At 32.5% G+C, this 19,353-nt stretch overlaps 2 protein-coding genes across 6 annotated transcripts in view; both read left to right on the top strand.

Moving 5' to 3' along the window:
• The window catches only part of LOC144843462 (two pore channel protein 2-like), a 69,448-nt gene extending 67,332 nt beyond the window's left edge, over nt 1–2,116 (top strand). For 3 of the 5 annotated variants that reach the window (XR_013612260.1, XR_013612259.1, XM_078700258.1), the window contains one exon: nt 1,199–2,116. The gene's annotated coding sequence lies outside the window, so the exon portion shown is untranslated. The remainder of the gene's footprint in view (nt 1–1,198) is intronic. The other 2 variants (XM_078700250.1, XM_078700280.1) reach the window with 1 other exon arrangement.
• Nucleotides 2,117–9,395: 7,279 nt separating this feature from the next.
• On the top strand, nt 9,396–18,935 carry LOC144843501 (G1/S-specific cyclin-D2-like). Its single transcript, XM_078700291.1, has 5 exons — nt 9,396–9,845; nt 10,477–10,692; nt 11,128–11,287; nt 12,843–12,988; nt 17,217–18,935. Exons 1-5 carry the CDS (start codon nt 9,642–9,644, stop codon nt 17,376–17,378), a joined length of 888 nt encoding a protein of 295 aa, XP_078556417.1. The 5' UTR covers nt 9,396–9,641; the 3' UTR covers nt 17,379–18,935.
• Nucleotides 18,936–19,353: the final 418 nt, after the last annotated feature.

A 19,353-nucleotide genomic window follows, 5' to 3' on the forward strand; every position in this document is an offset into this window, starting at 1 on the left:
AACATGTTTTTATACCACATTTTTTTGTCTGTGAACCTGGTCAAAAAGTTTGTGGGAAAAAAATATAATTTACTAATACACGGTATGTCACCCCATTGGTGTCATGATTATACCTAAACAAACTTAAACAAAGTGAAAGTGAAAAGGATCTGAAATATGTACATAATAATAAACTTGTCAACTATGATTTTAAACTACAGAAACTACAATTACCTTAATCCAGATCACCAAACAATAGTTTAATATTAAGTTTAAGTTTACTCAAAATATTTAGCTTTAATTTTATATAATTATATATATTTTGTATCTCCATTGAGATCATTTTTTTTTCAGTAATTTGCCTTTGGATTTATATATGTATAATAATTTGTTCAAGTATGCTCACTTGCACTGATGAAGGGCAAGTGTTGCCCGAAAGCTCTACTAACTTTTCTGGTTGTTTTACTTTATCGTTTTGATTTAGTTTTTTGCTTTTTTTTTTGTATCTCCATTGAGATCCAGCCACTGCACAGCATTGTCATTTTTTCAGTAATTTTCCTTTGGATTTATAATGTATAATAATATATATATTGAACTATAATAAATAATGAATTAGTTTAGACAGTTACAACATTAATGTGACCTATCCCAACTTATTCTAACTTTATCATGTGTTAATCTATTTATTGTTTTATGGACTCATAATACTGTGAAATTACTTGGATGTGTGTCCTCTCAACTGGGGGTCTTCCTTAGTTCACACCTAATGCATGTACAGGAATTAACTAATTATTTCCTTTGTCAATTGTGTGCATAAAGGTATAAGCATTTACCCCTACCAGTATAATTCTTCAACATGGGTACATTTGCTATTTATTTATGGGTACATTGATATCTATTTAATTACACACTATAATTACATAACATGTTTTCATGTGTTGTGTTGCTCTCCAACAGCTTTGCCATTGTACTCCCATTTACACACAGGCATTACCTTCTGCTATATATATAACATTGCAAAAGCATTTTCAATTTGTTGTCAATACTACCAAAATTACTAAACCTCACAACTTGTAAAATTTTTTAAATAAATAAATTTTCTTTAAGAAACTTGTACTGTAATTGTAATAAGAATGATTGATGTATTGATTTTGGTTGCATTGATTGATTGATTGATCTATTGATTTCACTAATTGATGGATTGTACTCTTTTCTACAGCAGATAAACACCACAAGACCCACACAAGGGTGTCATAAGAAAAGGAAGCAAGAAAGGTGAAGCATTCAAGAAATGCAGGTATAGCCACAGTTAGGATAGAATAACTGTGTGAAATCCAGCTCCCTCAAGCCAAATGGTATCATGCTGCATAGCCAATAGATGCTATCTTTTGTTCACAGAGACCACAGAAATTCCTTGACATCCCAAGTTCGTGGACATACAATGGCATTTTATGATGTCTTGGTGGTTTGTGTTTATTTTGGTGTCATATTTTGTGATGAATAAATTGGTAAACACACTGTAAAAAAACTTGGAAAAATTTCTATGATCACACTGGGTCATTTTCTTTGTTGACCTATTGATAATACCATCCCTCCTCAAATATATGCGTGTGCCAAGTGTGAGAGGTCAAGAGTTGCTAGGAGACACCTTGCTTACCACAAGTTCTGTATATTTGAAGATAAGTTGTTTCAAATATTGATTTGTTTAAGAAGAGGGAGAGGAGTGAATACGATTGTAAGTTTCCTATTATAAATGTGTTAGTGTGTTGATTCGGTTTATTTACCCGGAAGAACTTTAAGTCATCTTTGTTCTCCGATATCAGTTAAGCAAATTGGCCATACAGACATCGGACGTCAAGGAACAGGGAAACTAAATTAACCAGTGTGTGGCCCATGTAATTTAATAAATCATGTTGCATGTTTTACATTACTGTACTTAACTGTACATACAATAACATTATTTATTTCATAAAGAAATATTCATATATATCCCTCCAAAGTTATATAATATGTTTTTTTTTTTCAATATATTTTTCGATAGTTAAGATTCAATAAAATATATAGGCCTATTCAATATTTGTTTCTTCATGCAGAAAAAAATATTAACTATAAATAATAATTAGCAGCTAATACAGCATATATATGCTTGATTTTACTTTTTTAAATATAAAAATTCTATATTTTGCAAATTCTAAAGAAAATAATTCCATACACCAGTTTTCGGTGATGTGTGTTACCTCATCGCTGTTGACCGCGTTTTGAGCCGTGCTGAAACCGGGTTTTGGTATACTGTACTTTATTGCTGACCTTCATCATTCAACCCACCTGTCCAGAAAGCGCCCAGTGACCTTTTAGCCTTCATATCTTTATGATATTGTATTTTGTGAACTATATTTGGTACATACCAATTACACAAAGCTCATTGTACATTTGACCATGTCACCTTTGTTGCTTTTATTCTAGTGTTCCCATTTTCAAGGCTATGCTATATTCTCTGCATTTTCTCTTATTATTGTATAATATAGGAAATGCTTTCCAGAGTGGATTAAAGTGAAAAAGAGAAAACAAAAGAAAGTTATATTTTATGTATCAAAAACAATTATGTACAGTATAAGACTTGTAGAATCATACTATTGCACTAATAATGTTATACCCTTTTTAAGTCCCTTATAATTTATCCCACCCCCACCCCAATCACTCAACCAAGACAACCCTTTAGCCAAGACAACCCTTCAGCCAAGACAACCACCACTCACCCTCGACACCCCCCCCCCCCCCCCCACTTTAAAATGTAAAATATACCAAGAAACTTGTTGTTATAATAATGGCGTTTTATAAAATAAATGGAACTTCCGTCAAAAATAGGCTCGTAAAAAGAACGTATAATTAAGCTATTAAAAAAACCGAATTAGACCCTGAAGCTACCGAGAACATCAGGTCATTCAACTTTTAAAAAGGAAGTGGTAGATTGACACTTATGGGCATGATAACGTGGTCTTGAGATGACCCATGTAGTGAGACCATCAGCAGTCCTGACGATAAGGTGCGTGATATTTAGAATTAGAAATAAGTAGGTCAATAATATTAAATAATAATAAAAGCATTTATAATGCGCCGTGTCAATAATTGCTCATAAGTACATACATGTATAAAACTATTATTAAATATTAGATCTCAGTACACTACATGTGTGTCCCCCATTATAGTTCTCTTCGAGATTTTGAAAATAAGGCTTTTTTAATTTTACAATGTTTTGCAGGGCAGCAAATGGGCCATTTTTCTCGAGTGATTGAGATTACACGATATGGACAAACTGTTTAACACACACATACGGTGTGTACTTTCTTCATTTTAGACCAACCGTACAACCATGCGTTATTGCAATAAACATTGAATTAGGCTAAACATCATCTTGCGGATGTTATGTTGTAATGTTTCTGGTTTTTGCCAAGGACGCGGCATATAAAAGTACAGATATTGAAAACCACATATTATTAAATACAATGCATGCCACGCGTTGAAATCGATACCGGTACACCGATTGTTTTTTTCCATAAAAAATGTATAAAGACATGATAATATCTGCTTGGAATCATTTATAAATCCGTTATGAAACAGCGAAGAATGCACTCAGGTTGTTTCTCGATAATAGGATTATTGATAATAGCTTTGAACTTAGGCTTATTTATTGTTCATTATTGACCTTGTGGAATTCGATTACATTGCTGGGGACCAGTGAACTGGGTGATATCGGACCCGTGGAAGTTGGGGTGGGGATAGTAGACCAATGGACTGGGCGATTGCTGACTCCATACATAGTTTCGTTTCATTTTTTTCAATATAACGTCAATAATAACGAATTGTTTAATAATAATGCAACACGTAATAAAATATCTATGTATAATATTAATAGCAAATACAGTACTATTTTCTCAATGTTTTTTCAGCAAGCTCAAACTCACCACCGATTACATTCCCCTTCAATAGGCCTACCCAAGTTCACTCACTACTCTCCCCCTTGTTGGCCTCGTACCTATTTCCCCAGTCATTCTTTATATTATTTGCAAATCGTTACCTTGTTTGACCATTAATAGATTATTAGTACGAAGGTGTGGTGAGAGATAATTTCTAGGTCATTAAATTCGGTGGTATGCTGGTTTCACTTTACCTGCGGCAACATACTGAACTGTGCAATGCACACTGTACAGTACAGTACTTATTTTTAAATATTTTTTAGAATAAAACCTGCCTGGACTAACTAAAGTGTGCATCACCCCACATTTCCGTTATGATGTCCTTTTCCTTCCTCGATGGTTTCAATCGATTATTATCAAAAGTGGGCCAATTGAGTTTGCATGGTTCATTGTGAAGGATGAACAATTTTTACAAAATGTTATCAAATCATCAATCCCCACTTGTTATTGGACTGTGTTCACTTATCGACATCGTGTAGGCCTACTTTATGTCAATATAAACACAGGTCTAGTGAAGGCCTAGGTTATTATTAATATTATCGTACTTTATTATCGTGAACTCCTTTAGCAAGGATAACCCTGATAAGTTATCAGACCCCACTTCCGATTTAGGCATGTTATTGCAATGCTTACGTCTACAATAACCTAGACTACATGTGATGCGATTTGTTTATTATATTTCACCCTATCAAATCGAGGGCTTTTACGGTACCGTACTTTATCTATTCAGAGTATGTCGATTGTGGCACGTAGGTTTCGTTTTCCTTGTTTTTCGGCTATGGATCGACAAGCGATGTCTTAGACCACAAAACGAACGTACAAGTATTTTATGTGCAGGCTATCCACCACTCCCCGGACGGACTTTGTCCCTCTCCAATTTTCAGACGGCGCTTTCTTTTCAAGTATTAACACTGTGGTTTTGAATTAATTTTGAGATATAAGAATAATTATGTATTGCCTTTCTTGTCTGACAGTGTCTGATGTTTTCTATAGACATTAGGCCTTCCTACAATGATTATGGTTATCACACCTTAATGTTTTGAAAAAAAATATCTACTTGACAATTGGTACACAATTGAAATCATCGTCGATTAATTTGCGCTTGTATTTAGTTCATCAATGTTATTGCTTAATTTTTGGGCGTCGGCGTTGAAGCTCGATCGAGTGCCTCATCAAGTACCAACGTCATGTGTAATGATGTTGTTATGTTTAATTTTATACATATTCTCTAAATTATTTCTGGACCGTCGGAACTTACAGAGCATGCTAGGGCTGTTTATATTAAGTTAGATGGATGTTCATGTTTTCTGGTCCGAAAAGATCTTCCGAAAGATCTGTATTTTATGCCCGGGTTTAATATTTAACCTTAATACCACCAGTACGTTATTGTCTAACGGTAGATTACACTAACTTGGCGTTGTGGTTAATTTTGTTTTCTAAATTTACCATTATTATTTTGTGTTGTTTGCTGTTGCACTTCGTAGCTACAGAGAGTGTTAATCATACAGTTGAAGTGGTTTCTTTTTGGGAAAAATCGATATATGTATAAAGTCCCGTCGGATTAGAAACACTTGAAATGTTTTAACATGATTAGTTATCTGCATTGATTATAAAGCGGGTGACTTCGACGATATAGAAATTACACAGAGGGTTTGTTTAGCAAGGCTGGCTCTTCAAGACTAATGATTTAATAACATCAAATTTGTGTTTTCGCAACCTGTAACTATGGATATATTGTCATTTCAGTGAGATTTTTACTAGAAAATCAATATTTATTGATAAATTCTAACACTGAAGAAATATTTTATCCAGATAAGTCATATCAGTATTGATTATAAAGTGGGTTGTAAGAGTACACGTTGGTTCGGCATGGTCTGTCTATAGCGTTACCGGTATTTATATTTGGCTGGTCATGGCCTTATACTGACGAGATCGAACTTAAACCTGTGTGTATTTTATATAACAGGCTACAAATTACCCTAAAATGTACAATACAAAATGTCTCAATATTATAAATTGAAAATATAAACTGGCTCAGCATTCTAATGATTACCGTCGTTTCGCTTGCTTACCGTAATGTTATAGGATATACTTTTTACAGTGTTATAACTTTTGTCCAATCAAAGACAGCGTATTCGTCGTCAAAGAAATAGTTGACCAATGGGATCGAGTATTTAAATACGCATGCGCTATGTCTTAACGCTTGAGTGGCTACCAAAGTATACAGAGACGATCGACTGTGTTGCTGCTCTGGTGGTACGTGGATGCGACCACGATGTGACCGTTTAAATCGAATAGTTTTTGATGCAGCATTTTTATTATATTGCATTTATTCGTAGAGATTTATTATATTATAAAGATATTTATAGTAATTCTAACCTCCTATATTATGATAAAGCTGTAGGTAAGGTTTTATATCGGAAGGAGGTATTTATTTTAGTTTTGTAAACTGTCATAATGGGGTTTTCCCATAGATGATAAATGATTCTCACTTTCGGATGAACTTCGTCCGGGGATATCCTTATGTCGTTTAAGTTCACTCCTACAATATGGAAAGAATAAATCGGAAGTTATTCTATTCGTTTGTCTCAATACATGTCGGAAGAGTTGTATCCGTTTTTAGTAAAAAGGGAATCGATATAACTTTCGTTAAAGGTGAAGTCTCGTCGTATTGACTAATTAACTGCATCAGAGCATCTTCTTAATGTTAGATGTACACATAATATCATTATCACTATATCATTTCTATATTACCATCGAATCTAAATAGCCTTCCCGCTTTGTTCGCCATCATCACTTGTATGAAGAAACTGCAGCTATTATATAACCGACTAGTAATGTAGGCCAATTAATTATAAAAAGGCCTAGAGTATGCATTCGATGGTTATGCACTGCGCCCCATCATTAAATCAAATATCAATAAGGTCATCAAGTAAATGTTAGGATAGTGGTTAAAATGTAAAACCACATCCTCACAAAATACACCGTGCTATACTATAAGACAACATACAACATTCCATGCCTTTTTTTGTAGGTTTTTTTTTTTTTAATATATTTATTATTGTGTATATTTTATTATTTCGATGAAATACGTAGGCTTCAAAATGTTTGTGTAATTTCCAATCCAATCATTGAAGTGAAGACGGTAAGTCTGGAAAGTGTTTAGTTCTATGTAGGGTGCCTTGTACAGAACATTCACGGTCTAAGCCTATATATTTGGACGCAGGAAAAGGCGTTGAGGCTGAGATTAGAACTCTTTCTACTAACTAAAGATATTGAAAGATAATGGATCGATATTCTTGTTAATGTTTGCATGTTTGTGACCGCTTTGTACTCCAAATTTCATCTTCACGCAGGCATAGAGTTGCGCTATACATTTACCATGTTGAAGCACATTGATACTGAAAGAAAACGAAATAAATAAATAAATAAATTGTAATTGTATTGTTATTTAATTTGAATAATTATATTATATAGGCCTACGGATGCCAATACTTCATATTAAATTAAATTATGTTCTATAAAATGTTTAATTCTTTAAAAACAAAATGTTGTGTTGTATGTTCCTTGGGTTAGGCCTCCTATATAATATTATAGTGTATATATTTTCAAAAATTTTAATATTAAACGGAAATAATAAAGTTAAAGTTAAATTTCCTCTTGTTGCTATGTATAATAAGCAAAACCGGTCTTATCTGGTTTATTCCCGCCCCCGCCTTTTATAATTCTGCTAACTTTGCTCTAATGGTTAATGTTTTAGGCTCTGTTCGTCGCAAAGATAGATAGACTTGTGATGATGTTGTCACTCCATATTTCTTTGTTAGGCGCAGAGGCGTATACGGGGGGATTTTGGATTAGATCCTTGTGTCATAATCGGACTTTTTTATGCATTGTAATTCACGAACGAATAAGAAACACCTCAAAATTGTAGATCTCTGGCGCGTCTTATACAAACAAAAATCATAAACAGTGTTTATGGAAGGACCAATGCGTGTTAAATCTTGCAATAAACTAAGCTTTTATATCTAAACTTTATTTGTCTTTGATGCTAATACTAATAGTGAATTTACACAATTTACTAACAAACAAGTGGTAATAATGCTTTATTTCGCGGGATTTAGAATGAAATTGGCGCCGCAAATATACAAAAACAGTTAGTCAATATTTCAAAAGGGTATTCTGTAATAGAAATTTCATATTACAGGAGTAGGTCTACCGTGTTTCAATCGTAGATATCGCAGCTCTATGTAATGAAATCATTACACTGCCAGTGTTTCAGGTTAAACATTTGCACTAGCAATATAACCAAAGCGTTAACCAATCAAAATTGGTCAAAACTTCACGTTTGATGCAGAGGTGGAGCTTTTACTGTCAGCCCTTCTTGTACTGCGTTAAAAATAGAAAATTTTGCCTCGTTACAGCGGTGAAGTATAGACAGTGAATTGCCGTGACGATGGTGGTGTCAGTGCCTTACAATGGTATTTGCATAGTGAGAAGAAAGGGTTTTGTCGATTACCGGTCATGCTAATTAGTACCCTTTTAATGACGTCATCGCCTATCGAACTATATAATCTTCCCAGACCGGCTTTTCCTATCGCTTTTTATCAAGTGGTTGTTTTCATATTTTAGACGAATTTATAAATATATTGGCCTTGTTGTAAATGTTTGTGATTATTAAAAAATACATTGTATATTCCATTTTTTAAAGTGTAAAAATAAAGGTAGAATACTAATATCTGATCTGAATGAATTACATTTTATATCAATTTTTCAATGTAGGCTGAAAGTATTGTTATTGTGACCTACAGTGACGATATACTGAATTTCAAAATTTGAAGATCTCTGCAGGTACCATACCGTACGTATTTTACACAGTCTAGTTTAAAAACCAACTTATAGAACCATATTAACAGACATTAAAATATTAACAAAAACCCCAGAAATTAATTAATTTGAAAATAGCATAACATTAAAAATGAATTTACGCGGTATCGTAATTCATACTACAACATCTGCCTTTAGACATCTGCTTCTCTTGCATTAAATCTGTTTCTATAAAAAATGAATTTTTACGCTGTCTTTTTAAAAGCCTTTTTTATATTAATTGATAAAAGACTAATCCCCAGGTGTATCAACTAAACATTGTTTAAAATTATTATCCAGAAGAAAATATGAACAAAGCATTGATGCATTGCTATACACTGTAAGTACAGGCATTTCACTTTTCGCACCAAATTTGCCAGAATGCGCGAAAAACGCACATGTTGCTTTGTTGTTAATTGTGACGATCATTGTTACGTAATTTGCATATGCATAGAACGTCAATTAGATTTCAGGGATTGGTCAGATCACTTGTACAGCTTGTTAACCGGACGCTCACTGGTTGATAGGGCGATGTAATAAATTATTCATGAGGTTGTCTCAATAACTTCGTGTCACTTCATGCCGTGAGATTGTTGGCCGGTGAAAATCACACTGAAAGCACTGAAATATAATTTGCTCTCCAAAGTATCTTTAAGTCGGCCAAACCGGACTTAGCCCTACCAGACAGTCAAGATTTTTCCTTTATAGGATTCAGTCAATCTGTAGTGGTAAAGGCTGTTTAGTCTGTACAAAAACAAAGCATATTCTCACCATTTTAAAGATTGTTTTTAACAACCTAAACTAGCCTAGCCTATCAACCATCAAATGGAAGTACCGGGTGGATTGCTATGTTGCGAAGTAGAGAAAATACGTCGAAGCTATCGTGATCCAGTTTTATTAAATGACAGAGTTTTGAACAATTTATTATGCAGTGAAGAAAAATATACATTGAGTAGTGACTATTTTACAATCATCCAAACAGATTTAAAACCATATATGAGGAAAATGGTTGCAGACTGGATGTTGGAAGTAAGTGCAATTTTTAATGTGTTGTGTTTGAAAACATTGAATTTTGACAAGCAATGTGTCTTTCTATTTTCATTATATTTTCATAAAATTTTCATTAATTTTCTAAACAAATATGAATTTATATTAATCAATACTTACTTTTACCTAAACAATTTACTAATTTCTTTTAATGTGATATTTTATTGATATTTTTTACGAAACGTAGGAAAATCGCGCATTTTCTGTGATCAACACCTCCGCCATTTTCTTTGAAGTGGGTCTTTTAAGATTTAAGTTTTTCAAACTTTAAAATCATTAAATGTAATTCAAATTAGATATATAAGACAATGTATTATGGAATATTAATTTCTGATAATTATTTTTAAAATTAATTGTTGTGTATATTTTATTTCGTTTTTTTAAAAACTTGTTGATTTGGACGATCCACACACATCATGCAGGTTTTTATCCTCTCCGCGCCTAGCTTGGCTTCTGTCCAAGTACGGTTTACTCGGCTAGACGTCGAGGAAGGCTAAAAATGCACGTGAGAAAATGCACTGACACTGAAACTTTTGATAAAAGGAGACCTAATTTCGTAATTGATCTTTTAGCTTGTATTTATGTGTTCTTTGTTTATTTTCTGTTTTCATAGGTATGTGAGGAACAGCAATGTGAACAAGACGTGTTTCCTCTTGCAATGAATTACATGGACAGATTTCTAGCAGTTTGTAGACTAAATAGAAACAAGTTGCAATTGTTAGGTGCAACGTGTATGTTTTTAGCATCAAAATTAAAAGAAACATCGCCATTGACGGCGGAAAAACTCATCATCTATACAGATAAATCAATAAGTTATCAACAATTACTAGTAAGTTTTTATTTTAGTTGTTTAATTGTGTGTTTTGTTACTTTATGACTGTGAGTGTGACAGAAAAGGAAAGGCCTATGGTACAGTAGCTCTAGGATCATCAGACCCTCACTCAGACCTGCTTCTCCAGACACAAGATGGTTTCCTAGGAGCCTTCTACAATTTGTTACAAAATGTTATAATTTGTATTACGCAGAACAATTGCCAGTAAACAAATCAGCTGATTATTTACATGAGGAATCATCATGTTCATGTTTTTTATATATTATACTATAGAGTGAAATGCGTGAATGTATTATTGTTTGTGTAATCTAGCTATAGGCCTATGCCAATTTATTTATTTTTTATATTTAATTACCTAATTTTAATGACCTATGCTTAAATTACAACTTCTTTACTAAAAATCTATCATCTTTTTTTCTTTATCTCTTCCAGGAAATCGAAGTATTAATATTAAAGAAACTTAAATGGGACCTCTCTGCAATAACCCCATATGACTTTTTGGAACAAGTTCTGCATCGATTACCGATAGAAGCAGACTATGCTCATCTTATCCGAAAACATGCACAGACATTAATAGCCATGTGTGTTACAGGTGTGTTCTCATACATTTTACTGTTTTCTTTTATTAGAAAAATAAAGTGTGTGTGCCTGTCTTTAAAAAATTGATTTATATATATTTTTTGTGTGGAGTCCAGCAACTATATTTTGATCCTGTTGCGATTTTGTGTGCGTGCAAAAACTATTTTGTGGAATCTTTGTTTTGTGCAATTGTTGACTTAATGTGAAATTTAATGGTAAGTGATGGTTGTATATTCTTTTTCTTTATTTGTTCAACATGTTCCTATATTTTTACAAATTCTGTCTTTATACAGAAAAACCGTATTCATCATATTCACACCAGTACAACACACCAACAACTTTTCGATTAGTTTTTTGGACATCATTCATTTTTAAAAAAATGCATTTAAAGTGTATGTATAATTACATTCCAAATTACGGATTTATTCTTCTATTTTTTACATAGATAACAATGCCCATTGTTTTTAATAAACATTCTATTTGTACTTGTATTTCTTGAATAACCCTTCAAAATATAAGGGCATTACATTTAGGCTTATGATACAGTAATGTAAAAGAAACACATATCTTTCGATTCAATATTGATTCTCGAAGCTTTATCTTCATTGAATTATTCTTGTCTGCCTTGTTAAGTTCTTTTGTTTTTTTTCCTGGACCCTGAAGTAATTGATTATGTAATTTTTGAAATGATTCAACTAATCCTGTATGCTTAATCTTAAGTTGTCATTCTGAGCAAGGAAGGTCTTTTGAATTGTTTTATTAAAGACTTTAATTTGAGACAAATCTGTTGTGCCAATATTTTCTCATCATATAGACAACAAGCCATCAACCAGGCCAACAGAACTTTAAAATTTGCCAATGGTCCTGGTGGTGGTCATGTTTGCTTTTGTAGGTAGTCCCTTTGTCCTGATGTGTAGAAGTCCTAAGGCTTGTTCTTAATCTTTAAACACTGCATTTTCAAACCTTAAATGCCATTTCTTGGATACTCTACACTCTAGCATCAGTGACTGTAACCTATCTATTTTATTGCCATATGTTACTTGTGTTCTTAATTGTGTGTTTACAATTACATTGCATTATTTTCTTTCTACTGAAAGTTGACTTGTTTTTGAAAAACCTGACTTTATAGATTTTGATAATCCTTATTGATTCCACTATTGACTGCATACAGGGGGTATAAACCTCTCTCTTTAACCATTGAAAATGAATAATGGCGGATGTTTTAAATGATCAAGATTATTAAATAAATAATTGAAACTATGACAGGTGGAAACATTTTGTTGATTTATCAATAGAAGAGTTTAAACTCATAAAACCTTTACGTGGTTTGAGGTGTACCTCCAGCACAGCCCTGAAGAAAAGATTATTCCTGTTTTATAACAGAACAGTGTACATTTGTGAAAAACAAATTTGTTTATGGATGTATTTGTACTGTAGTTTAGTATATAACTAAATCATATCACTTTACTTTATATTGAATATTATATTGTTCAAAGTCCAAATTTATTATTAATATTATTTATATATATTATATTGATATTAATTTTTTATTTTTTTTATTTTTCCAGATTATAGTTTTGCAATGTATCCTCCTTCAATGATAGCTGCTGGGTGCGTGGGGGCAGCAGTTAATGGTTTAAGCTCCGGTATCAGGAGGTGTGGTGAAATTCCAAATCTAATGAATAGATTATATGAAATTACAAAAATAGAATTGGTGAGTTTAAAATTAATTTTAAATTCTTAAAGTAGTAAGTAGTTTTTGGTTAAAATTGTTTCCAGTTTCCGGTCAATATTAAAATGGCTTTTTATTGTGAGGACCACATACATTTTTCGTTCAAAATATGAAGTAATGAATCATAGGCCCTTTGAAAGGTGACCAGTATTTCAGAAACCAGGAAAACTAAATAGAATTTAGAACAAGTTGTTTAATGAATTAGGGTCATTGTACTGGATTGTTAATCCTTTCTATTCTTTCTTGTACCCTTCTTATTTTAACAACCTTGCTATTGGAATGTATTGATTTGATAACAATGGCCTGCAACCATGTGCTAAGAAGGTGGCTAGGCCGCATTTTTCAGCACCTTTAAGCACTGGGTGTAATTAACAGCATAAGGTGTACAATAACGCTGATAAAAAGACTACTTTTGTATTTCTATACAACATTTTACAAACCAGTTATATTGTTTTATATTTGATTGTTTGCAGTAAATATCCTAGTTAATATACTTTTTATATAATACTTTATACTAAATACTGTAAGTACTTTCTCCTCAAAAACTTATAATCAGAATCAAGATTTTGTAAAACCTATTTTAAGAAAGTACTTTAAGTACATTTAAGAATACTTGTGAACAAATTCACAATAATAATTTTCCAAATTATTTCCCCAGTTAAAATATTTTGGCTTATACTGTACTAAAATTAACTAACAGAAGAAAATGCTTCATACCATATCCCTTTCCTTACAAATATCATTTTGGTTAAGCTTAATATTTCATGGTTGGAACTTACCTACCAGTTCAGTGTACACCTTTTCAATGACCACAATAGATGGTATGCAAGATAATGTGTTCAAAGAGTAAAACAATACAATTATTTTTTTTCTCTCACGTTTTCTAACTAATTAAAAATTGTGAGTAGACCTACACTATATGTATGGTGTTTCTGGAAATGCACCTGAAATATTGATTTTGGTTTGAGGGGTAAAGTTGGACTTACAAAAGGGTTGCATATTCTTTAGAACCATCCTAAATTCCTTAGGAATGTATGGCAATCAATCACAAGTTGATATAAAAGGAGGTTGATGTATTGACATATCCCGAACAAGCATGTCATGTTCAACTATCAACAAATATGAAATGCTGTTCAAGCTCTCCCTCAGTCCCTAGTGCATTTTTATTCAACCCCCTTTTTTCACAAGTCTATAAAGATAATATATAACTTCTGTAATAGAATTCAACACTCTATCTAAATAATGCTTAACACTAAGTATTTTTTTGTTAGAAGGGCTCTAAAAATATTGGTTTATTTCTTGAGACAACATACAAATATACCATCCTACTTAACAAGTATTAAATTTTATGGTATAGATTATCTTTGTTAAAGGTGTTGTGAAAAATTCCACAAAAATAAGTGTTATTTGTTCACTAGGTTCAGTTAGTTTGTGTAGGTGTAAAAATACTTTGGATGATTAAAAAAAAATTGAAAATAATGTATGAGGTCAAATTGGGTGTCTGAACTTGATTGACTTTGGCCCTGAAAAGGTGTTCAAAAATTTTGCAAAGCAACATGTAAAACATTACAGGTGGATTTCAGTGGCATTACAGAGACAAATACCTTTGAAGCTGACAAGAAATGCAGTGAAATTCTAGCTGTGGGTTTAGATTAGGTTTATTTATTGATGATCTGTGAGATACTCATAGCATATGCATATACCACTTGACCCTCTATCATTGCAAGGTGGCCTTTATTTGATTTGATAAATCAAATGAGACTCTACCCTTAAACTCACAATCAATATTTCCTCAACAGAAATGAATGAAAAAAAATTGTGTTAACATAATTTAACCAGCTTTCTTCATGGTCCACAAAACTGGTGCCTTAGTTTATTTGGATTTAATATCAGTAATTACATACATTATTGTTACAATCAGGCCTAGTGACAATATGCTATGTGTCTTGGCCTTTTTGATTGGTTCAATGTGAGGAAAGTTATTCTTGGTCCGTCAGACCTCCCATTCTCTGTGACCTTTCAATATTTTCCTTTACATGCTCTTGTTAACCGCCGTCGTATCATGTTACGGCTCGGTATTCAGTTGGCATGTTGGTGGCGCACTCTTATAGTTTAAAAACTATTAGCCTCTAGACAGTAGGTAGATTACATTTCATTGCTGGCCTGCTGTGAATCAGCATTTCCACTTTCCTTCTCAATTCCCATCAAGCTGTTTTGGCTGTATATTCCTCCTTAAACCAACTGAGCGGCCTCTATCTTATACAACGCTTATCGAACTTCCATGCGGCGTCTTGTCTCCATACCTTATTACTCGGTGACGAGTATACTTGTTACGGTCACTGTACCGATTTCCCGGAAATGCCGGTGCTTCAACGATTTAAGGTATTTCCATTCCTTTCTTCTCACGCGTGCCGTGGAAGCGCTAGTGGTGAGACGGGGTGGTTAACCGGCCTCAGGTATCGATCGGAATTTTAACCTGTCGCTTCTAATCTGGTAATCTAAATCCAACTTAATAAAAAGGAATATGTGAAATTTCAAATTCATTTGATTAATGGGCTCTCCATATAATCATTCTCCCAAACCTATCCTTTGATATGCTCAAATGGAAATAACATAAATTCTGTTACATAAAATGTGGCGGTGATATTCATTTGGGTGGTTCTTGAAATAATGTGAAAACAGTTGTTTTAATTTAAAGCATCAGGAACTTTAAGAATTTGTTATAAGATACTTGATAATCATAATCATGTTATGATATTGCTGGCGACATGAATTACAAATGCGGTTGTATTTATCAATTTTAATGGGTCCTTATAACAACTGAGAGAGAATATATACCAGCGGTGTTGCATTCCTGGGCTGTTTGACACTGGGAACAGAGCCTAGAGCAATGATCTTAAGATGGTAGATGGATGGGTTCTAAGATGTTTCTGATTAGCGGTTAATGAGCAATGGTTGACTTCTTCTTGTAATGAAAGTGGTTCAATTTAGGATAGCAGCTAGCTGACTTCCGTTCTCTATCAAACAGCATGGGGCTCTTTTCAAAATGAAAGCCCTTGTTCTAGTAATTTATTTACTTCTATTATTATCAATTATTCTCAAGAAAATTAATATTATATTATCTATTATAGATAATAATATATAGTATTTAAATTTCTTTAAATTGTTTGATGACTATATGGTATAAATGTATGGTATAGTTTACATTGATCTGGAAGAACTGATTTATGAAACATTCGTGTTAACATTACCCTCTATTGGTCAAATTGCTATAGAAACTGAATAAGTTTATTGTCAGGTCATCTGAAAGGTCAAATGGGGAACACAGTAGGGGATTTGTGTTGTAAAGACATACCTGCTTGTCTGTTCTTTAACCCCTAGTTAGGTAACAGCTTATTGATGCAAATGACCCATTTCCCCTTCACTCTCAAGTGACCTATTTCCCCTCCTTTCCCACATGTGACATAATGGAGTGGTAAAGCTAATGCCGACCCTCATGTCAGAGGAACTGTCTAGCCCTGGGTGGTACACTTCGATGTTGAACTCATTTGCTCTTGTATATTTATGACCCAGTTCCGTGTGTTCTACATTTTCTCATCCCTGTTCCTCATGTTTACCCCTCAATTCACATTCTTACTTATATAGCTAGTAGTTAAGTTTTATTTACATGCCAACATGCCAAATAATAACATTTTCTGCCAACGTTTATATTATTTCTCATTGTACAATCTACTTTTTAATGATTTCGTTTTAAATTTTTCAAACAATATAATTGTGTATAGTAGCAATTTTAGTTCAATTTTTAAAGGAAATATTCTATAATGTAATTTAGTTGAATTAAGAATGACTACTCTACCATGCTGTTTCAATGGAGGCCATTTCCTGTACTTAGTTTCATTGTTGAATAATTTACCTACTGGGCATGTAGGCCTACAGAGTAGCTATAGTGTGTTTGATGTGCCAGTTTGTTGACGTCTTCTTTGTTATTCATTACAGTCTTTCTCATGTAAAACAGTATTAAACACCCTACCATCTAATGAGTGATACAATACATAAAATGTCTGGGCTTGCTGCTGTAGAAAAGATCCTATATGTTGTGTTATTCTCACACCTATTATACAGACATAATTTATCTATTCAATGTTGTTGATTAAATATGTTGAAAACATTGACTTTCTTAGTAATCAGTAATTTTTGATTTGTCTTATAGGAATACCTTCATCAGTGTCAAGAACAAATCGAACACTTGTTGTCAAAAAACTTATCGTCGGGCAGCCAACAAGAAGAAATGTTAAAGGAAGATAAAGAGGCGCCCTCTACACCCACAGATATACAAGAAATTTCTCTCCTCCTGAATACCGGTTCTACGTAAACATTTTAAATAAATGGCTGCATGGTTCTCTTTCTAATTAAAGAATTTAATAATATTTAAAAAAGGGAAAACAAATTAAAATTACCAAAATACCTGTATACAAAAATGTGTGTGAGAGAGTGTGAGATTGTTTTAATAGCAAATAATTTTAGCAATTTTTTATAATGATGAAGCTGGTTGGGTTATGAAGGTGAAAAGTTATAAACAGAAATTAGGTTTTTTAAATTTTGACTAATTTAACTCGATTAAAAAGAGAACTATTCAGTAATTTTAGTGATTTTTTAATTCATGCAAAATTATTTTTGTTAGCGGATCTATGCAATGTATTGGGATTCAGTATGTCCATTCGAAATGATCTAGACTACTAGACCCTATTTATTTAACTCTTAATTATATTACATCTTTATTTTAAAATATTATATTTTTGGTTTTTTAAACATGTATCTGAACTTTCAATATAAAATGTTATTATAATATTTTCAAGTAACATATTTAATTGTATGAGAATTGAGTGTTAACAACTATTTGTTATTTTAAATAATGGATAAATTATTAATAACTACACTCATCACAATGTCTTCCAGTTTCAATGATGAGATGTACCAGTTTAAAACAAAGTCAATTTGCTACCTCAATAATGATAAACAAAAGCAAGTTATAGCAATTACCAGTTATCTGTATAATGATCTTCCGTATCCTGTTTTATGCAAGGGTGTTACATAATGTGCACAATATAAACAGTATTGGTTTAAATTACCCACCATCATATATACATGTATAATCAACTTGGTGTCTATGAGAACACTGCCATTTTTACAAGTAGTAAACATTGTCATATTTACAGCCAGCTGACTTTATACCATTTTACCAAAGATATCCATTATAAATTAGTTTGTTACGTCACCTAGAAACTGCCACCAATTCTTTTACATTGCAGTGTTGGGATTTTTTGTGTCATTACATTACAAAAGTTTGATGTGTTGAATATATCCTATTATCCAATTGCTGTGTAGAATTATGACATTTTAAACGGATTATATACCCATTCAAAAATTAATAATGTAGGTAACTAAAGAGTGATTCAACCAAAATTGCCAAATTGGTTATTTAAAAATTGTGCCAATTTATAGGTACTTGATATAATAATTAGTGCTTTAAATGTTATGCTGTGACGATATTACAAGAGTAAAGTTGTAATTAGGAATTTTAAATTGTAAACACAATGATGTTTTTAAGTATTTCAACTATTAATAGTGACCAAATTAAAGTTTTGCTACTATGTGTCCAAGTTATTCTTGGTGCTTTAAGATTTCCAATGTAATTTTTACATTCAAATTGATCATTCCATATTAGGTATTACAGAGAAAGGGTGGACAATCATTTGTATGATACTGTTAGGTGCTGGCACTCTATTAAACTACTGTTTCTGTATCATTATGTCATTCATTTTATGTTATTTTTATTTTTTTATACCTTTAAAGGTGTGTTCTGACTCAATTTCGACTGCTTAGTCATTTGTAAGCATTTTCATGTGGAAAAATAAAATGCAGAGAATATTATATATTATTTGTTGTTGAGTTTACTACTTTTAACAAGTACATGAGCATTAACTATATATTACTGTAATGGATAAAAATGAGGAAGAAGAAAACCATTTAAGACATACATTTATTAATGGAAATATCAAGTAGACCGATTGAATTTATTTCCGTCAATTTTAAAAATGTGAGAACGCGTCTTTATACATGTAGCGTGTATTCAGATAAAGTTTATAAAGATGTAGAGGGCGGCAGACAAAATGTAAAAAAAAGCACGAACATTCGTGGTTCAGCCGTGACTCGGCGAACATGTACCAACTCATAGTTACTACATTAGTAATGTGTTTAATACTGTAACAATCGAATTGTATTGTAAAATTTGTACAGTATTGCAAAAGTGAAGGTAAAATTAGTTCTATCGTCCGATTTGAAGATAG

Source organism: Antedon bifida, chromosome 1 (assembly GCF_963402885.1).
Source record: "Antedon bifida chromosome 1, ecAntBifi1.1, whole genome shotgun sequence".
Taxonomy (NCBI): Eukaryota; Metazoa; Echinodermata; class Crinoidea; order Comatulida; family Antedonidae; genus Antedon; species Antedon bifida.

What these genes read in the sequence shown, in the direction of transcription:
- LOC144843501 (XM_078700291.1), top strand. Translation starts at nt 9,642, where the DNA reads ATGGAAGTACCGGGTGGATTGCTATGTTGCGAAGTAGAGAAAATACGT. An exon ending in TAAGTTATCAACAATTACTA is followed by an intron (nt 10,693 to 11,127) that starts GTAAGTTTTTAT and finishes TATCTCTTCCAG; the next exon opens with GAAATCGAAGTATTAATATT. An exon ending in AAATTACAAAAATAGAATTG is followed by an intron (nt 12,989 to 17,216) that starts GTGAGTTTAAAA and finishes TTTGTCTTATAG; the next exon opens with GAATACCTTCATCAGTGTCA.